The sequence below is a fragment of the Erpetoichthys calabaricus genome, chromosome 8, assembly GCF_900747795.2.
Source record: "Erpetoichthys calabaricus chromosome 8, fErpCal1.3, whole genome shotgun sequence".
NCBI classification, from domain to species: domain Eukaryota; kingdom Metazoa; phylum Chordata; class Cladistia; order Polypteriformes; family Polypteridae; genus Erpetoichthys; species Erpetoichthys calabaricus.
The window spans coordinates 19,380,561-19,406,062 of NC_041401.2; the positions used below are offsets into that span (position 1 = coordinate 19,380,561).

A 25,502-nucleotide genomic window follows, 5' to 3' on the forward strand; every position below is an offset into this window, starting at 1 on the left:
TTAACTAAATACAAAACTGCTTATTGTCTGAAACCATCTTAACCTAATTTCTGCTTCTGTCACTATTGATATTACAAAAAGTGAATAGTGTGACGGGTCTTTGTGCAGCGGAGTTCAATAAAACAATGAACCTGATCTGCCTCATATTCTGATGTAACACCGTCCAGGTCTCTAACAAATCCTTGAAAGATATAAAGTTAATTAAAAAAAAACAAATATACAAAAGTCAGTCGAAAATAAAAGCAAACGATCCACGTCTGCCATATCCTCTAATATTTACAGGCACTACGAGAAGGTAGGAGCGTCGGCTGACCCGTGTCTAGAGTAGCTTATCTACATGAGATCAGGAAGAAAACTACAAATATTTTTACAATTTTTTTGGAAAAGATCTAATTTTCTACAAATATATAAAAAAAACAATAAAGGTTATAAATTTCATTCTTTCAACTCTCCACGCTTCATTACCACTTTAATAAATGAAACGCATCTTATATTATTCTGCATTCTTCTTTCCCGATTATGGTGCTCATTGTGAAAAGGCTACAAAAATATTTAAAAAACGAACAATTTAAGATTAAAAAGTAATAGAGAAGTCATTTAATAATAAGAATTGTAGGGCAAAATTATTAGAGGATAAGTTTGTTATACTTCAAGTCAAAGTTATTTCCTCATAATCATGGGATATGTTAATTTGCTATATATAATTGTGCTCTAAAGTGAAGCATTTTTGTTAGAAATTTTAAAATCTCTTGTCTCTTCATGCAGCTTATGATGGGGCTGAAGGGTACACGGGTTCATACATGAAAAAAGGCCTAAACTTACCACACGCAACCATTTTTTATGGCAAGAATATTATTGGATATCATTCCGCATCTTGAGATTGCACAAATATTGCAAATCAACGTATCCGCGTCGCTTTAGAACGGAATACAAAAAACAAACAAACACTTTGTGAGATTCAGCCATTTTAAAAGAAAACCGATTGTCTCTCCCTTGTCGGTAACTTTTCACCCCTCTGGGTCATGGTTTCCTCCAGTTCAGTGGTTCTGAAACTTTATTTCCTCACAAGCCAGTTGTGACTTTGGCCCACAGAAGGCCCATAACTTATTCCATAACCCCTTGGAGAATTGTCGATGCAGGTCAAAGCGGAGCAATTGCGTTCACGATGACCCATCACAACACCCTCCGCAAACCGAATGCGACCCTTTCACATCGAGTACTACTGTGAATCTCGACTATGCATAACACAAATTCAGACGACATTTTGAGTTGTGACCAATGGCTTGAGAACCTGTACTCTAGCTCGTTTGATGAATGCCATTTTCATTTTGAGAATCAACTCCTCACGGGTATGTTTTCTTTCAGGATTTAGACAAATAAGCTACTGTTTTAAATCTGCAATATGTCCGACTATGAAGAAAAGGACACATTTTGCATAATCGCCGAACCGTATTTGAACGAGTCAGAATATACCGAGGAGGATCTCCAGCAGCTCGAAGAAGGAAGAACAGAACAGAAAGCAGAACCGGAGAAGCCAAACGAGCAAAACTTACAAGCGGAAGGTACGGTGAGGTAACAAATAAGCAGCGATGGGTGGTGCATTTGTGGAAAATGAGAAGTGATGGCTACTGAGGACTAGTGCCTCTGCTGTAAGGAGTGGGATGTGCTGCTTCCACCTTTGGAAAATGTAGATGTGCTGAAGGATGAGCCCACTTTGTTATAGTAGTCGATGAGGATGAATCTTCAACTATCACCAATCATGGAGTTCTGGAGAAGCAATCGAAACCAGAAGGACCAAACGGTCAATTTTCAGCAGAGTCGGTCTGCATAGTGATCTTTTTTCCTGTTTGTGGTGTTCATTTCTTATTTAGCGTTGACACGTGAGAGATCCCAACAACTGCATGGAGGGTACATGTTTCTCCATTGTTGGTGTACCGCACGGTGCAGAATGTTATAGAAGGCAATTCACGGTCACAGGTGGTTGGTGCCTTAGACTTCTGTGAAAGGCAAGAATTGGGCCCCAGCCCATCACAGGTATACCTGATACAATTGCACCCACGCACAATCCCAGTCACGCTAACCTGGAATAGTCATTTCAGATTATCTTTATGACTTTGCATACAATTTAGAGAAAACACTACACAAAGTTCAAGAGACTCCACAACCACAACAACCAGGGCAAACAATCCAAACGCGTGATGTTAGACCCGTGAAGCAGCACCAGAAATTCATTATTCTACCTTGCCGCTACTCATCAACACAGGGTTCAGATTGCTAGTTAACGTCATTTCCATTGTTAATATTCAACGGCCCTACATTTTGGCCCACTTCACAGTGGCTTCAATAACGGGTGATCAGGAAGACGTCTTCATTTCTTCTTCAGCCTTCAGCGGTTATCCATGGAGTGTTCATATCTAACCTAAGCGCTAAAAGCCATAACCTTAGGGAATCGTGGGAAACTGTAAACGCTTTGTGTTTTAAATTTATGTTTACATCCTGGAAGTGCACATCTTCAAACCATTTTCTCAAAAGACACAATTCCTCTAAACAGCTTCACACATGCGTTTGTTTTTGTACTTTCTCATTTACATCTGAACTCCACCACAGTGGAGGATATGAGCTGAAAAGCGAAAAGGAAACGTATTCTTACCTCAAGTAAAAGAGTTCCAGGTATCGGCGATAAAATCGGTATTTCTAGTTTCCTTCCGTTATCGCCAGGCCGTGTCATAAGCACGGAAGGCACATTTTCTGCAGTCGAAACCTCTGCTGCCTCAAAGTGGACGATTAGCTTTAAGGCTTTTTCATTCAACTATGGACCCGTCAGCCCCATTGTAAGCTGCAGGAATAAAATATTTTTAAATCTATAAAAAACGCTTTGCTTTAGACTGCAGTTTTATGTGGCAAATTAATATCCTGTATATCATGATTGTGAGGAAATAACTTCTAATAACTTTAATTATATTGAAGATAATGAATGGCAGCAAATTGGGGGATCTGCCCAAGTGGACAGATTGTGCGATCGTCCGGCTTGGTGTGGGTAGAGGAGTGATGGGAGACCTGACTGTGGGCCAGATGCCTCAAATTATTTGAAAACACAAACCATCGATCCAACCTCACTCCATCTGGCACAATGGCCGCACGTAGGAGGCGTACCCAGGGCGAAGTGAAGGACACGCGCACACACACACACTCCGACTCACACATGCTGCCCTATATATTAATTTCAACTATGCATACAGAATATTAATATGAGTATAGGTGCGTGTGTCTGTCCTGTATGATAGTTCAGTAAAGGTATGCCAGCTGCACCAACTGTATAACATTCTATATATTAGCACATAAATACAAGATGACCCTAAATGTGGAATCAGCCATAAGCAAACCTATCACGTGACTAAAACGTCCAAGCAGTACTCGCCACCATTTATGAAACAAATCCAGTATGGAGATCTCCTCAGACTCAATAATGGAAGCCTCTTCTCATGTGCTGTCGTCTTCCCAATCTCACATAGTTGACCTTTGCCCCATCTCATCCACTTTAAGATTCCTTTTCCGTGTGTCCCCACCGTGCTCCACATTGGCGTTCCCGAAGGCACCGTTCTCAGCCATGGTGGAGTCCTCCTCATTAGCAGCAGATTCCCTGGTGGCAGACGTCTGCTCTCCTGGACGCTTCCACTGGGGTCGGGTGACCATCCACAGGATGAGGGCGCCATATACCACGATGAAGAGGCCCAACATGTTGACAAACACAGCTTCTGGTGGAGAGTTTTTGTACGGAGGGTCTTTTCTAGGCAGAAAGAATCAGAATGAAGACATTAAAAATAGAAGCAGAACGGAAAAGTCAAAGGAGGCAGTTAGCATTAGGATGCTGTTTCACGCGGGCTTTTATTGATACCCCACTAACCTGATATTTTTGCCATAACCATGAGGTAACAGCGCTCCTCAGTAGAGCAATACCTGGACGCTGCATTTCCAGACTGATGACTAGGGCTCAAATCACAAAGTGGGAAGAAAATGCTTTTGGAAATTAAGGGGAAGTAAATTTAGGACTGAAGTCAGGAAGCAGTTCATTATGCAGGGAATTGTGGGGTGATATACTGAGACATGGAGCTGAAGGAGTAACCTTGTAGAAGAATCAGGGTGAGATATTGGGACAGCTATGAGCTAAAGCATGTCATTTAAAGCGCACATTACAAAGTTGTCCAAATCATGTTTCTTCCATCTTAAAAATGTTGGTAAATTAAGGCATTTTCTAAATAAGCAAGATTCTGAGAAATTAATTCACGCATTTACAGTGGTGTGAAAAACTATTTGCCCCCTTCCTGATTTCTTATTCTTTTGCATGTTTGTCACACAAAATGTTTCTGATCATCAAACACATTTAACCATTAGTCAAATATAACACAAGTAAACACAAAATGCAGTTTTTAAATGATGGTTTTTATTATTTAGGGAGAAAAAAAATCCAAACCTACATGGCCCTGTGTGAAAAAGTAATTGCCCCCTTGTTAAAAAATAACCTAACTGTGGTGTATCACACCTGAGTTCAATTTCCGTAGCCACCCCCAGGCCTGATTACTGCCACACCTGTTTCAATCAAGAAATCACTTAAATAGGAGCTGCCTGACACAGAGAAGTAGACCAAAAGCACCTCAAAAGCTAGACATCATGCCAAGATCCAAAGAAATTCAGGAACAAATGAGAACAGAAATAATTGAGATCTATCAGTCTGGTAAAGGTTATAAAGCCATTTCTAAAGCTTTGGGACTCCAGCGAACCACAGTGAGAGCCATTATCCACAAATGGCAAAAACATGGAACAGTGGTGAACCTTCCCAGGAGTGGCCGGCCGACCAAAATTACCCCAAGAGCGCAGAGACGACTCATCCGAGAGGTCACAAAAGACCCCAGGACAACGTCTAAAGAACTGCAGGCCTCACTTGCCTCAATTAAGGTCGGTGTTCACGACTCCACCATAAGAAAGAGACTGGGCAAAAACGGCCTGCATGGCAGATTTCCAAGACGCAAACCACTGTTAAGCAAAAAGAACATTAGGGCTCGTCTCAATTTTGCTAAGAAACATCTCAATGATTGCCAAGACTTTTGGGAAAATACCTTGTGGACTGATGAGTCAAAAGTTGAACTTTTTGGAAGGCAAATGTCCCGTTACATCTGGCGTAAAAGGAACACAGCATTTCAGAAAAAGAACATCATACCAACAGTAAAATATGGTGGTGGTAGTGTGATGGTCTGGGGTTGTTTTGCTGATTCAGGACCTGGAAGGCTTGCTGTGATAGATGGAACCATGAATTCTACTGTCTACCAAAAAATCCTGAAGGAGAATGTCCGGCCATCTGTTCGTCAACTCAAGCTGAAGCGATCTTGGGTGCTGCAACAGGACAATGACCCAAAACACACCAGCAAATCCACCTCTGAATGGCTGAAGAAAAACAAAATGAAGACTTTGGAGTGGCCTAGTCAAAGTCCTGACCTGAATCCAATTGAGATGCTATGGCATGACCTTAAAAAGGCGGTTCATGTTAGAAAACCCTCAAATAAAGCTGAATTACAACAATTTTGCAAAGATGAGTGGGCCAAAATTCCTCCAGAGCGCTGTAAAAGACTCATTGCAAGTTATCGCAAACGCTTGATTGCAGTTATTGCTGCTAAGGGTGGCCCAACCAGTTATTAGGTTCAGGGGGCAATTACTTTTTCACACAGGGCCATGTAGGTTTGGATTTTTTTTTCTCCCTAAATAATAAAAATCACCATTTACGAACTGCATTTTGTGTTTACTTGTGTTATATTTGACTAATGGTTAAATGTGTTTGATGATCAGAAACATTTTGTGTGACAAACATGCAAAAGAATAAGAAATCAGGAAGGGGGCAAATAGTTTTTCACACCACTGTATCTCTAGTAGGATTGACTACTGCAATGCGGTGTTCACTGGATGTTCAAACTGTTCTTTATACAGCCTCCAGTTAATCCAAAACACTACTGCAAGAATTATTACAAGAACAAGAAAATACGAACACATAACTCCAGTTCTTAAATCTTTACATTGGCTCCCGGTTAAGTTTAGGGCAGATTTCAAAATCCTCCTTTTAACATATAAAGCCTTAAATGGCCGATGTCCGGCTTACTTATCTGAACTTATCATGACTTACAAGCCAGAGGGCACATTAAGATCTCAAGATGCCGGTCTGCTTGTGATTCCAAAGATTAATAACATAACAGTGGGAGGTCGAGCTTTTAGTTACAGGGCCCCTAAACTGTGGAGTGGTCTGCCTGCTACTATAAGAGATGCCCCTTTGGTCTCAGCTTTCAAATCCTGGCTGAAGACTCACTACTTCAGTTTAGCACACCCTGACTAGAGCTGCTGATTAACTGTACAGACTGCATCTCTGTTGTTAGTCATTAGCACTAAAACATAAGTAACATGATAGTTAGAATTTGTTACTAACCCTCACCTATTCTGTTTCTCTTCTCGGTACTCAAATGTGGCACTTGTTGCCACTCCTCACCTGCCAAGTTGTTCTGCCTGCCTAAGGTAAAGTCATCCCTGATGGAGGATCACAGTAATCATCAGAGGTCCTTTCATCGGATTGGCTGGCCCAGCTGTGGAATGGCCAATAGGGGGAGGCAGCTTGATGGTTGAGGTCTCCAGGACTCTGAACAAATCCAAATCCTATTATGTGACATCATCTACTGTTAAACTCTGCTCCATACTTGTAATTTTTTAATTTTTATACTGTATTGAAGATTACTTGTGTTCTGTTCTGTGTATTATATTATATTGTATTGACCACCTTTTTTTCGGCACCCACTGCACGCCCAACCTACCTGGACAGGGGTCTCTCTTTGAACTGCCTTTCCTGAGGTTTCTTCCATTTTTCCCTACAAGGTTTTCTTTGGGTGTTTTTCCTTGTCTTCTTAAGAGAGTCAAGGCTGGAGGGCTGTCAAAAGGCAGGGCCTGTAAAAGCCCATTGAGGCACTTCTTGTGTGATTTTGGGCTATACAAAAATAAATTGCATTGTATTGTATTGTAAAGAAATGAACGACAAATGGATGGAATGGTCTCCACACGTCTGTCAAACGTCTTCTGTTCTCATCATTATCTTGTAAGCCTACCACCTTTGTGTGGGCAACATTAGTGCTTGATGGCCTCAGACAAACATGAGCAGTGAATCCAAGCATGACAAGAAGGAAATAAAAACAGAGCAAATGAAAACATAATAATTTAATGTAATCTAAAACGATATACTTAGAAAAGTCTGAATTAGCGTTAATCATCCTAATTCGGGGTGCTCATTAAGAACGTAATAATTGATCTCATGAGGTAGAAGTACACAAAAGATAAGAAACGTGTGCTTCAATTTAAATGATCTAAATATTCTCAATTGTTACAGAAATTTCTTATTATTCACCCTTTGTAAAGGATCAAAACTGAAAAATAACCTCATATTCGGAATCAGTGACCTTGAAATAGTCTAAAACGATACCCCACATGCTTGGGTCTGAAATCGATCATTTATAACCTTCTAGAATTGAATATCGAAAAATGATAATTTTCGTGACCGGCAGCTTCGACATACCATAATAAAGTGAAACTCCACATGCTTGTAATACCGTTGTTTATTTTTTAGAACTTTTGTGAAATGGAGTAACTTTGACTCCTCGTAGATGAACATTAAGGACTTGCACTTAACGCCTGCACCGATGTAATTGTTGTGAAAAGAGGAGTGGCATGCGCCCGTATTGGCTGCTTGAACACCAATCATGCTGCTGCATTTTGAATCATCAGTAATGTCTTGGTGGTATGCCTGCAAGTAAAGAGTCACACCCAGATTTGTTTATGTGTATTAAAAACAGCAACAGCCCCTACACTGACCCCTGAAGTACACAACACCCAACATCACCTCATTCTGATGAGGGTCCTCATAACATCACCCTTCGCAGCTCTAAACAACATCATTAAGATTTTGACGACACAATGGTGGAGGGTCTCATCAGTAATGGAGATGATTCAGCTTACAGAATGGATGTACGACAATTGGTGGACACGTGCAAGTGCAATGCTCTGTCACTTAATTGTGAACAAGACGAAAGAGATGACTGTTGACTTCAGGAAGGCCCATTCTGTCCACACCCCGCTGTACAATGAGGTCTGTTCAGTTTGGTGAAGAGCACTTGACAGCTGAACTTACTTGGACAATTAACACCACCTCCATAGCCAAGAAAACGTGGTAGTGTCTTCACTTTCTTTGGCAGCTGAAGAAGACAAGCCTACCTCCACCCATTCTCCCCACATTCTACACGGGCACCATCGAGAGTGTTCTGACCTGCTGCACCACTGTCTGGTTTCTGGCTCTGATCGTGAGGTCCTACAATGCATAGTTAATACTGCAAAAAAAGATCAGTGGGACATCTCTTCCCTCCATTAAATACCATTATATCCTCAAAAACTCTGGCATTGTGAAGGACCACTCCCACCTCACTAACGGCCTCTTCAGATGCTTTCCCACTACAGGAACTTTGTTTCCAGGATCCAATTAGTTCCTGTACAATGTGGTTGTTTTAAGCCACTTGGGGTCCCCGGCCCCTTAATTTTGTGTGTTACAACAGGAAGTGTGTAACATTCGGGAGTTCATTGGGGAGGGCAGCCCATTGTTTCAAAACAGTGGATAACACGGCGCACCAGGTAGGTAGCTAAGAAGAGTTATGCGGCGCGAAGTGTGAAGACACTCCATCCTCACCGATTAGCCTCCAAAGTCCAAACTACAAGCAGATTTGTAAAATGGCGCCAGGGCTTGTGGTCAACCAATCAGCACAATTCATCACTCGAGCTCCACCCACAATAGTTTCTAGTTGAACGAAAAGTGTGGAGTAGGAAAAAAAAAAAAATAACTACCAGGATGTAAAAATGTCCCGAGTTCCTGTGATGGGAATGTTACAAAAGTTCCAGAGTTTCTAACAAGTCCCCACTTCCTAAAAAAAAGGTCCCTGCGGTGGGAAAATACCTCTTGTCCCACTTCCATCTGACAGAAGGTTCTGTGGCATCCAAACCATTTCTATAACAGCTTCTACCCTTTGGCGGTCCTGAGTCTGAACTCAGAGCTGCCCCCCTGCCCTCAGATCCCCCACTGGTCGTTTATTTATATGCAGTACATTTGTTACGTTTGTTATTATTTATTTATTTCTATCCAATTCAATGTATTGCTATCTATTCATTAGCTATTTATTATTTATTCATCTATCTTTTATGTATCATAGTGTAGTTTCTTACCTGTCTTACACGTGTCCTGTGTTTATGTGAATGTTGTACCGCAGTCCGAGGCTTTGATATTTCATGCCACTGTATGCTGGAATATGGTGTTATGGATGGTATGACTATAAAACCACTTGACTTAATCACACGCACTCGTCCACATTCACAAGGAGACAATTAAACATCACGTCCACGTCTCAGGGGAGCTCCGGAGGAAAACACACAGGGAGAACATGCAAACCTGCCTCAGCGAGAATTTACTTACAGAGAAAAAATCAGCTTTTCAGTAATTCCCATCAAAGCGGTGGCAACGGCGGCTCCAAAAATGAAAATGCCGCTGTACACGTGAAGAGGCATGGCAGCTGTCCGGATGAAGGCAGGGGCGCTGGGGAGAAGATAAATGCAGACCCCAAGAAGCAGCTGAGGAACGAAAGGAGAAAAGAAGCCATTGAATGAGATGAAATGTAGAAAATGTCACAGTCACGGGTCAGGGGGTCACCACCCGGGTCCCTCCCAGGCATGTAGTCCCACTGTGGGCTGAGAGTCATTTACGTAGCAGCAGGGTGCACAATGGGAAGAAGGAAAGCTGGTAAGGCAGTGTGATGCTCTGGACAATCTCCTGCTGGGAAAACCTTTCATGGGGATGTCACTTTGACACGTACCACCTATCTGAACATGCAGACCACATACACCCCTTCATGCCATTCCCTGATGGCAGTGGCTGTTGAAGCAGGCTGGCGCGGGCACCCTCAGTTCAAAAGAAGGCACTTAGAGTCTCAGGACAGGCAGCAAAGTTGAGATTTACTGTATGGCACACATAAAGACTTGATTAAGATGGAAAGAGAGGGTAGCCATGGGCAGCTTTTACATTTATTACAGTTCTTATCACATGTTGATGGACAGGTTGACAGACGAGATTAGACAGGAGTCCCTATGGACTGTGATGTTTGCTGATGACATTGTGATCTGTAGCAATTGTAGGGAGCAGGTTAAGGAGACTTTGGAGTGGTGGAGATCTGCTCTAGAGAGGAGAGGAATGATGGTCAGTAGGAACAAGACAGAATACATGTGTGTGAATGAGAGGGAGGTCAGTGGAATGGTGAGGATGCAGGGAGTGGAGTTGGCGAAGGTGGATGAGTTTAAATACTTGGGATCAACAGTACAGAGTAATGGGGATTGTGGAAGAGAAGTGAAGAAGAGAGTGCAGGCCGGGTGGAATGGGTGGAGAAGAGTGTCAGGAGTGACTGGTGACAGACGGGTATCAGCAAGAGTGAAAGGAAAGGTCTACAGGACAGTAGTGAGACCAGCTATGTTATATGGGCTGGAGATGGTGGCACTGACCACAAAGCAGGAGACAGAGCTGGAGGTGGCAGAGTTAAAGATGATAAGATTTGCATTGAGTGTGATGAGGATGGACAGGATTAGAAATGAGGACATTAGAGGGTCAGCTCAGGTTGGATGGTTGGGAGAAAAAGTCAGAGAGGCGAGACTGTGTTGGTTTGGACATGTGCAGTGGAGAGATGCTGGGTATATTGGGAAAAGGATGTGAAGGATAGAGCTGCCAGGTAAGAGGAGAAGGGGAAGGCCTAAGAGAAGGTTTATGGATGTGGTGAGACAGGACATGACGGTGATGGGTGTGATAGAACAAGATGATGAGGACAGAAAGAGATGGAAACTGACAATACGCTGTGGCAACCCCTAATGGGAGCAACCGAAAGAAGAAGATCACACAAGTCATTATTCATCCTCATCTGACTCCTAACATTCCCCTGGCTCTTGTTCTGCCCCTCATTAAGTCCACCATTATTTCTCAGCTGAGGGGGTGTCAAACCCCTCTCCATCCATCATGTCTGTCTGACAAGGCCTACCTTACTCCCTACTAGCTCAGCGCTTGCTACCTTTATTTACAGCCAAAGAGTTCACATTCTCTCTCAAAGCAAGGGGCACGTCTTTCTCCAACTCTCCTGCATGTCTAACCTTTGGCTTATGAACTATTAGTGGCTTCTAGCAGAATAATAAAAAAATATGTAGGCATAAGTCCTTTTAATCCTAACTCTTACATCTTAATACAGTGATCCCTCGCTATATCGCGCTTCGTCTTTCGCGGCTTCACTCCATCGCGGATTTTAAATGTAAGCATATATGAATATATATCGCGGATTTTTCACCGCTTCGCGGATGTCTGCGGTCTACAGTACGTGTGCTTCCTCAGTTGATTTGCCCATTTGAATTCAAACAAGGGACGCATTTGAATTGAAACAAGGGACTCTATTGGTGGATGGCTGAGAAGCTACTCAATCAGAGCATGCGGTTAAGTTCCTGTGTGCTGCTGATTGGCTTAGCGACGGAGTGCTGCATTAACCAGGAAGTACTAATCTCACTCATTCATCATTAACGCACATTACTGCTACTGCTTCAGGGGCCGTGTCCAAGTGTCAACAGAAGATGCAAATGATTGCAGAAAAGGTAAAAGTTTTGGATATGTTGAAGGAAGGAAACAGCTACACCGCTGCAGGACACCATTACAGCATTAATGAGTCCACGATTCTTTTTATTTAAAAAGGAGGAAAAGCATATAAGATCTACGGTCGCAGTGTCTTTTAACCAGGGCGCAAAATGAGTTGCAAGTGGACGTTGTAAGGCAGTAGTCTGGATGGAATCTGCTTTAGGGATTTGGATTGAAGAGTGCTGGAAGAAGAACAACGGCGGTGCTAAACAGTCGCCTGAAGAGGCTCCTTTAGAAGAGCTGTAACGCTATCCTTTGTTGTGCAGTAAAATTAAACTCATCGTTATCGGACAAGTCGTCGTGTCATTGTTGGTGAGTAACCATAATTAATTATTTACGTACAGTACTTATTACATGTACATAGTTTAGTATCACTGTACACACATTTTACTGTATACAATTTTTCTTGCATTGTACGTATTTATTGCTGGTGGCCTGTCTGTCGTAATGGCTGTAACATATGTGATATCGGAGACGCTCGATATCTTTAAAATAATATTTAGGTTTTACTGTATGTAAACTGTGTTTACATACATAATGTCAACGAATCTTACCTAATATCTAAGAGAATACAAAGGGTTTATACTGTATAATTGTGCGTGAAATGTTTATAATAGTGTGGGAGAGTTTATAAGGGCTTAAAATATATAAAAATAACCATATAAACATATGGTTTCTACTTCGCGGATTTTCTTATTTCGCGGGTGGCTCTGGAACGCAACCCCCGCGATGGAGGAGGGATTACTGTATTTAGTGAAATATAGTATTTACTTTCCTCATGTGCTTATAATACCAGGCTATTCAAAATGAAAGAGCAGATTTCAAAAATGTATATCAAACAAACCGTATAAGACAGAAACATATTCCACACAGGGCTTCACGGTGGCAGTTAGGAGACCTGGGTTTCCTTCCCGGATCATCCCTGTGTGGAAAATGACTGACTGACTGACATTCTGCACATCACTGAATAGAGGAAAGTTCAAAGTTTGGTCCTATGGTCCTTGAGGTTGCATGCACTCAACATGAGCACCATGTGTAGCGCGACAAATATCAAAATGGCAGACCAGTTTTTGCCACACAGGAGTCAACTGGTCCCAAGTTACTGAATTCACAGCTTCCTTAATTCGATGTCGCAAATCTTGAAGATTAGCGGCCATAGGTGGTACAAACACTCTTTCATTAATGTACCCCCATAGATAAAAAATGACAGAGGGTAAGGTCTAGAGACCAAGGAGGCCATAGACGATGAGCAAAATCTCGTTGTCCACCTCTTCCAATCCATCGTCCTGGAATGGTGTCGTTCAAGGTAACCGGACCTCCAAGTGGAAATGAGACGGGGCACCATCTTGCATGATGACCAGTGCTTTTACATTTGCATATTCAACCTTCTTCTGCAAATTTTTTATGCCATTTGTAAATTTGCCGATGACGAAGTGGCTGTTTGTTGAACCGTTGGTGGAATTCACGTTGCACTTGAACAATGGACTCACGCTTTGCAAACTGCAACACGCAAAATGATTTCTCTTGTGGCGTCGTCACCATTTTACTATAAACGAGAAAGCATTCACTGGTACTTTTAGGTGAGCGTTTAAACTTTGAACTTTCCTCTATCCAGAATGTGTTTTTGTCTTATACAGTTTATTTGAAATACATTTTTGAAATCTGCTCTTTCATTTTGAATACTTTTCTAATGCGCAGAGATTACCAAGTTCAAGAATACATTTTTTTATATGGTCTCTTTCAGCAGGATAATGTGTCCTGCCACACCGGAAAACTTGTTCAGGAATGGTTTAAGGAGCCTGGCCAAGAGTTTAAGGTGTTGACTTGACCTCCACATTCCTGAGATCTCAATCCGATCGAGCATCTGTGGGATGTGCTGGGAAATCAAGGCTGATCCTTGGAGACCCCAACACACAACTTACGGGACATAAAGGACATGCTGCTAAAGCCTTGGTGGCAGAAAGTATATTGCCAAAAGTATTGGGACCCCCCCTCCATATCATTGAATTCTGGTGTTCCAGTCACTTCCATGGCCAGGGCACCTCGGCATGCAGACGGCTTCTACAAACATTTGAGAAAGAAGGAGCTCAGTGAATTCAAGCGTGGTACAGTGATGTGCAGTAAGTCTATCTGTGAAATTTCCTCGCTACTAAATATTCCACGGTCAACTGTTAGTGGTATAATAAAAAAGTGGAAGCAATTGGGAACAACAGCAACTCAGCCATGAAGTGGTAGGCCACGTCAAATCACAGAGTGGAGACAGCACATGCTGAGGTGTGCAGGAGTCGCCAACTTTCTGCAGAGTCCATAGCTACAGACCTCCAAAAGCTCAAGAACAGTACGTAGGGAGAAAGAGAGCTTCATGGAATGGGTCTCCATGGCCGAACAGCTGCAGCCAAGCCTGACATCACCAAGTGCAATGCAAAGCATCAGATGCAATGATGTAAAGCCCACCGCCACTGGACTCGAGAGCAATGGAGACGTGTCCTCTGGAGTGACAAGTCTGGGTTTGGCGGCTGCCAGGAGAACAGTACTCGCCTGACTGCTTTGTGCCAAGTGTAAAGTTTAGTGGAGGGGGGATTATGGTGTGGGGTTGTTTTTCAAAGGTTGGGCTTGGCCTCTTAGTTCAAATAAAAGGAACTCTTAATGCTTCAGCGTACAAAGCCATCTTGGACAATTTCATGCTCCCAACATTGTGGGAACAATTTGTGGATGGCAACATGACTGCACACCAGTGCACAAAGCAAGGTCTATAAAGAAATGGATGAGCGAGTTTGGTGTGGGTGCACAGAGCCCTGGCCTCAACCCGATAGACCACCTTTGGCATGAACCTGCGAGCAAGCCAAGTCTTCTCGTCCAACATCAGGGCCTGACCTCACAAATACTCTCCTGGTCACAAATTCCCATAAACACACTCCTACACCTTGTGGAAAGCCTGCTAAGAAGAGCTGAAGCTGTTAGAGCTGCAAAGGGTGGGCCGACTCCATATTAAAGCCTGTGTATTAAGAATGGGATGGCATTAAAGTTCATGTGTGTGTGAAGGCAGGCGTCCCAATGCTTTTGGCAATATAGTGTACCACAGGACACCTTCAGGGGTCTTGAGAAGTCTGTACTTTGATGGGTCAGACCTACACCATATTAGGTGGGGGGGGGGTTTAATATAGTGGTTGGTCGCTGTGTGTGTGTGTGTGTGTTTATGACTACTTCTATGAATAAGAGATTTACGTTTTTGATTTTTTTTAATAAGCCTTCCCTTTGCCATTATGGGTTATCGAGAGTAGATCAATGGGCTACATTACCAGATTTCTCCATTTAAAACAAAATCCACAACATCATAAAGTGTGCAGAGAGAGTAACGGGGGACCCAGCTCGTTCTGAAGCCTCAGCATGTGTGGCCTGACCACAAGTAACTGGGATGTCACCATGAAACATGGCAGATGCCGGTGATGTGGTGTGGTGGAATCACACCGACACACTGGCTGACTAAGGATCATCTCGCGGCCCCCAAGGCACTGACCTGAATGGAGTGCAGGATGACCACCAACAGGCCGATCCAGCTGTGCAGGCTGTACATGTCTGGGATGTTCTTCGCATTGTGGAAGTCAAAGACGGCCACAGCCGAGATGACCATCAAGGTAAATGCCAGAGCATTCAGTCCTGCATGGATGCTCTTCATCATGGGTTTACTGCATCTCCATGTCCAGGGCAAGCGATACACCACAATGGCTAAAATGAGAGAAACGAGCAAAGTCAGTAAATTAAAAACGGTTTGGGAGGTCAATTAACATTTCTAGTTTGAAACAAACCCCAAACCTGCAGGACTAATGCCATCTGTCCTGTGCAGTGACACATCCACCTTCAAGTGACCGTCACACTCTGCCTTCTGCAGGCCAAACCATCTTCACGTGACCTGCACTGCATATGTGAGTAGCCATTAATGGCGACCACTTCATACTTACCTGCTTTATGACTCTTAAACACGTCGGATTTCTAATGAGCTTCCTCTCTAACATCTCACAAATATTCAACAGCCGCTTTGCTCTTCTTGACAAGTTCCAGTCAGTTTTCAGAACAAATCAAAGTACAGAAACTGTGCAAGTTAAAGTAGTCAATGATTTGTGGGTAAATGTGGACAGAGGCCGTGTATCTGTTCTCATCCTCTTAGATCCGAGTGCCGCATTTGATACCATTGATCACAATAGTCTTAGAAATCTCCTTAGTCAATGGGTGGGCCTCTCAGAACGGCAGGGCTCTGTTTTGGGGCCGCTTCTTTTTCTCATTCACATCTTCCCAATGGGTAATATCTTTTGGCACCGTGGCATTAAATTTCATTGTTTAGCTGTTGACACACAGCTATATCTTTGCACTGTATTCACTTCTGTTTACCCTCCAGTTACTCTTATGGCCCAGCGGTGCCCAACCTTTCATAATATGGGGGCCAAACTTGACTTTGCTGTGAATTTCGCGGGACACAACGTATGCGAAAATTAAATATGGATATTTAAAATTATTCTAGTTACCGAAACGTGAAAAAAGAAAAGAAATGAAAAATCAATAATTGGTGGACTCACCATCCGATGCTTATTTTATTAGTGCGATGTCTGCAGTTGTTTTTCAGAAACCAGTTTCGGAATGTTTGGGTCAAGATTTGTCACATTGATCCTTAGCACAGAATGAAGATGATCATCTGTAATGCAAGAACGTGACCCGGTTTTTGCTCTCTTCATCACGGAGAAAGTTTGTTCACAAACGTATGTGCTTGCAAACGCCGTGGTCATTTTCAGTCCTTCCTTTCGCAACTTTGGAAAGTTCACTGGTAACAGTTCAGCATAAAACTCTGGTAGAGATTTTTCTCTAAATTTATCCTTCAGAGACGTATTGCATTGTAACTCGATCAGTTCCAGTTATAAATCAGTTGACGCAATGGGAACGTCAACTGAAAATGGATTTTCAAATAAACGGATTTCACTCCCGAGGTCATGGAAATCTGCAAACCTCTCCTCAAAAGTTTCACTCAGCAGCTTCAGAAGTTGGACCATTCTTCTTTTTGTGAAGTGAACGTGCATCTGTGCCTCTCGTAGTGCAGTACACGTCGGAAAATGCACCAATTGCTCCCTTTCAGCGTGTTGCATGAAAAGTCTCGATTTAGCTTGAAATGCACTTCTATCCGCATACACATGGCAGATAAGCTTGTTTTTTCCTTGCAGTTTTATATTGAGTTCGTTCAAATATTGCGTTAAATCGCACAAAATTGCTAAATCCCATAGCCACGAGGGATCGCTAAGCTCAGGAAGTTGCTTTGATTTTTCAGTCATGAAGATATCTATCTCGTGCCGCAGGTCAAAAAACCGTTTTAACACTTTGCCTCGACTCAACTAACGAACTTCACTGTGATATACGACGTCATTATACTCATATTCAATGTCGTTGAGAAATTCTCTGAAAGTCCTGTGATTAAGCGTGTGCGATCTTATGAAGTTCACAGTTTTAACAACGGCCTTCATAACATGTTTTAAGTTCAATTGCTTTCCACAGAGATTCTGCTGGTGAATTATGCAGTGGAGCTGTAATGGTCGAGAACCATTTGATGCGAGCACTTTTTGACTTATTCTGGAAGCTAACCCATTGTGCTGTCCAACCATGCTTTTTGCACCATCCGTAGTCACTCCTACAAGTTTACTCCAGTCGAGCCCAAGGTCGTCGATCACTTGTGATACTTCTCTGAACAAGTCTTCCCCAGTAGTTGTTCCACTCATACTTTTCATTGCCGCCAACTCCTCAGTAATTTGAAAAGTAGTGTTTATACCACGAATAAACACCAACAATTGAGCAGTGTCTGTCACATCTGTAGATTCATCAGCAGCAATTGAAAACATTTCAAATTGACCAGCCTTCGTCTTCAGTTGCAGCAGAAGATCGCTTCCCAAATCTTCAACTCGTCTTGTGATTGTCATTCGAGACAAACTAACAGTCTCAATTGCACTCTTTTTCTCCGGCACAGTTCTTCTACCACTGCAAGAATGCACTTTTTCACGCATTCACCTTCGGAAAATGGTTTGGCTTCCTTACTCAATATGTGAGCAACCTGAAAACTCGCTCGAACTGCTGCTTCGTTTTCTTTTCTTCTATTATTTTGTTAATCCACCAACCTCTTCACGCAACTTGGCAATCTTCTCTTCACGCGGCAAACCAACACATTGATCATAGTTTGTTTTGTGTTTAGTTTCATAGTGTCTTTTAATATTGTGCTCCTTGAATACTGCAACCGTCTCCTTGCAGATGAGACACAGTGGTTTCTCATCTTGTTGTACAAAAAAATACAAATTTGTCCACTTCTCCTGAAAATTTCTGCACTCCGAGTCAACCTTTCGTGTCTTCCTTTCCGGCATTTTCCACGGCTACACTGATAGCACCATCCGCTCAGATCAAATGCCGAAGGCGAACTGTCTGACACAGGAAAATATCGCAATTACGATGACCCGTAGTATTTCTTGTAAGGCGCAAGGGGACGCCACACATGTTACGAAGTGAGTTTCTGCTCCATTCCTCAACGACATTGAGTCAACGTGGTTGGTCATTATTCGAAGGTAGGAGGGGCGTGGGGTGGGGGAAGACATACCAGACCCCATTAGCACCACAGATAAGAAAGAATTAACAAAATTTGTTCGTCTGGCTTCTGAAAACAGTTACGGTTAAGTAAAGTGCGACCCTCCAGTGCCATCAGGGATCGTCTCCGACTGAAAGTTATTCTAATATTAGCGTACAGTCGTACATCACTAAATAACTATGTGAATATAGGAATAAAAGAGCGGGCCATATGTAACACCTTCACGGGCCGGATATAGCTCGGGGGCCGTAGGTTGGGCGTCACTGTTATGGCCTGTCTACAAGACAAAGATATGGATGACTCTCAATTTTCTCCAATTAAATAGCAATAAATCTGAGGTGCTCCTCATTGGTTCTAAATCTACACTCACTAAGGTTGACTGTTCTTCCATTTTAATTAACAACACTATCACAAACATCTCTTCCCAGATTAAGAGCCTGAGTGTCATTCTAGACAGTACCCTCTCTTTTTCGTTCCATAAAAGTAATGTTTCTCGGACTTCCATCTTCCATCTCCGAAACATTTCTAGACTTCGTCCTGTTGTTACGCCATACAGTACTGAAGTATCGGTTAATGCCCTCGTCACCTCAGGTATAGATTACTGTAATGCTATTCTATCTGGCATCCTACAAAAATGTATCCATCGCTTACAACTTATTCTTGTACCACACATCAAACTCTGTTCTATGGGAGCTCGAGCATTCTGCCATTATGCTCCGCAACTCTGGAATTCTCTTCGCTCTCATATCCGTCAACTCGACTCAATAACACAGTTTAAAACTGCACTTAAAACGTGTCCATCGCTTACGACTTATTCAAAATTCTGCTGCTAGGATAATAACCTGTACTAAATCCACTGAACATATTGCACCGATTCTCTCTCAACTTCACTGGCTCCATGTTAACTACCGAATACAACACACAATACTGCTCTTAACGTATTTAAAGCTCTCCACAACCTCGCTCCTCCCTACCTCACTCCACCCTCCTCTCGCTCCTCCAGATCGTCATCTCTAGCTTTACTTTCTGTACCACTCATCAAACTCTGTTCTATGGGAGCTCGAGCATTCTGTCATTGTGCCCCGCAACTCTGCAATTCTCTTCCCTCTCATATCCGTCAACTCGACTTAATAACACATTTTAAAACTGCCCTCAAAACTTATCTTTTCAAACTGGCATACCAATTATGAATTTAACACAGTTACTGCCTGTTTTCTTTGTATGTTTGCTACTACCTCTCTACCTTATTGCTTTTTGATTTATCATTCTCTTTGTTTTTATTTTATTACTGTTGTTTAATTTCATTGTAAGGTGACCTTGAGTGCTAAGAAAGACGCCTATTAAATAAAATGTATTATTATTATTATTAGTAGAAATGTCTTAAATTGGTTTGAGTCTTACTTAACAGGTAGAAAATTCTTTGTTAGTTGTGGTAATTATACGTCAGAGACACCTGATATTCTATATGGTGGTCCACAACGCTCTCTCTGGGGTCCGCTGCTCTTCTCGATCTCCAAGCCTCCATTAGGTCAGATTATCTCAAGGCACAACGTGAGCTACCACAGCTATGCTGATGACACACTGCTGTATTTATCAATAGCGCCTGATGACCCCAACTCTCTTGATTCACTGACCCCCAATGTCTTACTTGTGTTTCTAAATGGATGAGTAATAATTGTCTCAAACTAAATAAGGAGAAATCAGAAATCTTACTTCAGGGATCTCAAAGTCCGGTCCTGGAGGGCCGCAGTGGCTGCAGGTTTTCATTCTAACCCTTTTCTAAATCAGTGACCTGTTTTTGCTGCTAATGAACTTGTTTTGAATTAATTTAATTTTTTTTTTTAACATTTGTTCCATGGAATTCTTCATCGTTCCTCTGAATTGCTTCTTTTTTTTTCCTTAAACAGAAATGAAACGTGAAGTGAGTGAGCCAACAGACGGCCAACTGAGTCAGGGCCTCAAACTCCAACCAATTTCAATCCAAGCAGTTCCTTAATTAGACGCTGATCCTTGTTGTTAATTAAACCCGTTCTTTAAATTCATTCATTTTATTTAACTTGCTCTTGCACACTCAGACCCCTTAATTGTTTCTTTTTCCTTAATTAGTAGCCAAACAATAATGAGATACAAAATGAGCCAAAACAACTGGTGTCCATCATACAATATCTGAAGAAAGATGAAGGTCTCAGGAATGCTGATCTGCTCAGCTCCACAAAACATTTTAGCTGTGTTCTTAGAAAAGAGAAAATCAACAATTTCAGAAATGTCTGCTATTGCACAATGAGAGCAGCAACAAGTCATGGAATTAAAGAACGAGTTTAATTAACAACAAGACTCTGTGCCTAATTAAGCAACTGGTTGGAGTGAAATTGGTTGGAGTTGGAGGCCCTGACTTAGGTGGTCTTCTGTTGGCTCACTCACTTCACATTTCATTTTTGTTTAAGGAAAGAAAAGAAGCAAATCAGTGAAACAATGAAGAAATTCTGGGGAAAAAATCTTAAAAACAAGTCAATTAAAATTAATTCAAAAGAAGTTAATTAGCAGCAAAAACAGATCACTAATTAAGAAAAGGGCTATAATGAAAACATGCAGCCACTGCGGCCCTCCAAGACTGGAGTTTGAGATCCCTGTCTTAGTTGTTGGCAAAAATTGATATAATGAGGGTATTAGAAATAAACTTGATGCATTAGGCTTAAAAGTCAAGACAGAGGTAAAGAATTTAGGGATAAGTATTGACTCTGACCTAAATTTTAAATCACATATTAATCAGATCACTAGGACAGCATTCTTTCACTTAAGAAATACAGCAAAAGTTAGACCTCTTATAACTTTGCAAGATGCTGAAAAATGAGTTCACGCTTTTGTTTTCAGTCGACTCGATTACTGTAATGTACTCCTCTCATGACGACCCAAAAAAGACGAGTGCAGAATGCAGCTGCCAGAATCTTAAATAGGAAAAGAAAATTCGAGCACATCACACCAGTCTTAGCGTCGTTACACTGGTTACCTGTGTCATTTAGAATTGACTTTAAAATACTGCTGATAGTTTACAAAGCCTTCAATAATCTGCTCCATCCGATATGTCAAAATTCCTCTCACCTTACACTCCAAATCGTAACCTTAGATCTTCAAATGAGTGTCTGCTTAGAATTCCAAGAGCTAAACTTAAAAGAAGTGGTGAGGTGGCCTTCTGCTGTTAGGCACCTAAAATCTGGAATAACTGACTGATAGAAATTCAACAGGCTAATATGGTGGAGTACTTTAAAAAAACTTCTAGAAACTCCTTATTTTAACATGGCTTTCTCATAGCTTCATTTTAGTGTAACCCTGATATTCTGTATATGCATTGAATTATCATTTTTATCATGGCTCCACAATCTGTACTGACCCCTACTTTTTCTGCTGTACTTTTTCCGGTTTTCTGTGCTGCTGATCTGTGCCACCAACACCTGATCAAAGCACCGTACAGTCCCTACATTGATGGATTGAAGGCCAGAGGTCCACATGACCTTCATCATCTAATTCTTGCATGTGAAGCCTGAAAACCATGAGGACTGATTGAGATCATAAATGTTGGGTAGAATGCCCACTTGTAATGGGCTGAAGGTGTACTAAAGTGACGACAGTGAAAGATATGCGAAAGGCGCTATATAAATGAATAGATAGGCATGTAAAAGGGGAGGTTCTGAGTGTGTACTGAGAGCACATTGCTGCACCTGCCACACAACCAACCACCCGGATTGGGACCCGAGTGGAGTGGGTGACACCTCAGCACCACACAACATTGGCTGGGGTGAATATCCTGCCAGTAACCCAAGAGTTGGAGGACCTGCTTACAGGGCTGGATGCAGATTAATGTCATACCCAGGATGGAGCAACTGCAGGTGAAGGGTCCTGATCAAGGGTCCAATGGAGTAGAGTCACTTATGGTGTTTATGGGACCATGTAAAAGGCACTATATAGATAGATAGATAGATAGATAGATAGATAGATAGATAGATAGATAGATAGATAGATAGATAGATAGATAGATAGATAGATAGATAGATAGATGAGGCACTATATAGATAGATAGATGGTAGATAGATCTGAAAGGCACTATATAATAGATAGATAGATAGATAGATAGATAGATAGATAGATAGATAGATAGATAGATAGATAGATAGATAGATAGATAGATAGATAGATAGATAGATAGATAGATGAGGCACTATATAGATAGATAGATGGTAGATAAAACTGAAAGGCACTATATAATAGATAGATAGATAGATAGATAGATAGATAGATAGATAGATAGATAGATAGATAGATAGATAGATAGATAGATAGATCTGAAAGGCACTATATAATAGATAGATAGATAGATAGATAGATAGATAGATAGATAGATAGATAGATAGATAGATAGATAGATGAGGCACTATATAGATAGATAGATGGTAGATAGATCTGAAAGGCACTATATAATAGATAGATAGATAGATAGATAGATAGATAGATAGATAGATAGATAGATAGATAGATAGATAGATAGATAGATAGATAGATGAGGCACTATATAGATAGATAGATGGTAGATAAAACTGAAAGGCACTATATAATAGATAGATAGATAGATAGATAGATAGATAGATAGATAGATAGATAGATAGATAGATAGATGAGGCAATATATAGATAGATAGATGATAGATAGATCTGAAAGGCACTATATAATAGATAGATAGATAGATAGATAGATAGATAGATAGATAGATAGATAGATAGATAGATAGATAGATTGATTGATTGATGAGGCACTATATAGATAGATGGTAGATAGATCTGAAAGGCACGATAGATAGATAGATAGATAGATAGATAGATAGATAGATAGATAGATAGATAGATAGATAGATAGATAGATGAGGCACTATATAGATAGATAGATGATAGATAGATCTGAAAGGCACTATATAATAGATAGATAGATAGATAGATAGATAGATAGATAGATAGATAGATAGATAGATAGATAGATAGATAGATAGATAGATAGATAGATGAGGCACTATATAGATAGATAGATGGTAGATAGAACTGAAAGGCACTATATAATAGATAGATAGATAGATAGATAGATAGATAGATAGATAGATAGATAGATAGATAGATAGATAGATAGATAGATGAGGCAATATATAGATAGATAGATGATAGATAGATCTGAAAGGCACTATATAATAGATAGATAGATAGATAGATAGATAGATTGATGAGGCACTATATAGATAGATGGTAGATAGATCTGAAAGGCATGATAGATAGACAGATAGATAGATAGATAGATAGATAGATAGATAGATAGATAGATAGATAGATAGATAGATAGATAAGGCACTATATAGATAGATAGATAGATGATAGATAGATCTGAAAGGCACTATATAATAGATAGATAGATTGATTGATTGATGAGGCACTATATAGATAGATGGTAGATAGATCTGAAAGGCACTATAGATAGATAGATAGATAGATAGATAGATAGATAGATAGATAGATAGATAGATAGATAGATAGATAGATAGATAGATTGATTGATTGATTGATGAGGCACTATATAGATAGATGGTAGATAGATCTGAAAGGCACTATAGATAGATAGATAGATAGATAGATAGATAGATAGATAGATAGATAGATAGATAGATAGATAGATAGATAGATGAGGCACTATATCACAGAAAGACCAAGAGATATGTGAAAGGCACTATATTATAGGTAACTATGTAAAATGCACTATTTAAGTAAATGAATTGATAGACAGACATGTGCAAGGCACTATATAAATGAATACATTTAGAATTCAGAATAGAATTAAGAACTTGTCCATCATTAATAACATAAAGTCATTGTTAGAAAACTTAACTGAATGAAGACAAATCAGGCGGGCCCTTCTCCGTGTTTAGCAACATCTTGGAGGTCTCGATAACAGCCCCACCCTGTGCCCTGGCCGCCTGTCCGCCCCTTGTTCCACTGCCAGACCACGCCAGCCGCCCGGTGTTTACGGTTTCGAAGTTTGCGCCGCCCCTCGACACTCTTCCGCGCCCCCACCACCCCTCCACCCCAAACCCCTATCCGCCGTTATGAGTTTTCCTCTTTAAATTTCGATCGTCAGCTGTGTTTTTCCGAGTCGCAAGTCCACAAACAAGCAAATGAAAGAAAAGAAAGAAAACCAAAGATGTCGAGCGGCCACGTACCGATCCCCTGGATGAATATGAACCCGGTCACGGCGAGAACGGGGTGCCAGTTGAATTCGGCTGCGCCCCCGTCCCATCCGAGCCCTTCCCTCCACTTGAACACCCACACGAGGACAAAGAGGACCGACACGAAGCCGATGAGCACGGACAAGGCCAGCAGGAGCAGAAACTTGCGGTAGTTTTCCATCGCCGCTGCCCGCACGGTGCTTGAGCTCCCGTGACTATCAGGAGGAAGGAGGGAGAGGGGGACGGACGGAGGCAGGCGATCAGCTTGGCAGGCGCGCCTGAGACATTCCTTTGGGCGGGGAGGGGCACAGCGGACGCGTACACACCGCCTCGCACAGAAAGGGGGCTTTGTAGTGGGGTCGTGAGCAGAGCACGCCACTACTGCCGCTCGTTAACACAGCTGCTTCGGAGTGAACTGAAGCGAATTCTGAGAGAATATTAAGACGAACGCGATCAGTCGGGTGTCACTCATACTTGTGAGCGGCTCGCGTGGACTTGTGAAGCGCCGGTCATCATTTCGTATTTACACCCTGTAACCAGAAATTCACAACCGTCATCTGTACAAGAAGAAGATGCTAAATCTGTGGCGTCAGCAGAAGAAGTACAAATAGACAAGAGACCACCAGCTTGAGGACACACACGTTAGGATGAAGTTTCAAAGTGATTGTCACTTCTAGTGACAAACTCAGGGTCTTCTCATGGCCAAGTTCTGTCCATCCCAGTTGTCTTTCCTTGAATTGAGGAGGTTTTTGTTTTTTGCTCAAGTCCATCTAGTGCAGGGGTTCCCAGTTTATTTTTGGCCTGTTTACCTCCACTCTGCTTGGTTCAGTAATTTCAGTTTGTACTTCTACCATAATAAAGCAATC

At 41.6% G+C, this 25,502-nt stretch overlaps 1 protein-coding gene across 1 annotated transcript; it reads right to left on the reverse strand.

Moving 5' to 3' along the window:
- Positions 1–24,924, reverse strand: LOC114655375 (plasma membrane ascorbate-dependent reductase CYBRD1). The gene is made up of 4 exons (XM_028806310.2): positions 24,631–24,924; positions 15,294–15,502; positions 9,536–9,690; positions 1–3,787 (listed from the first exon to the last, which is right to left on the reverse strand). The coding sequence occupies exons 1-4, from the start codon at positions 24,815–24,817 to the stop codon at positions 3,505–3,507; spliced, it is 834 nt and encodes a 277-aa protein (XP_028662143.1). The 5' UTR covers positions 24,818–24,924; the 3' UTR covers positions 1–3,504.
- Between the last annotated feature and the right edge of the window lie 578 nt (positions 24,925–25,502).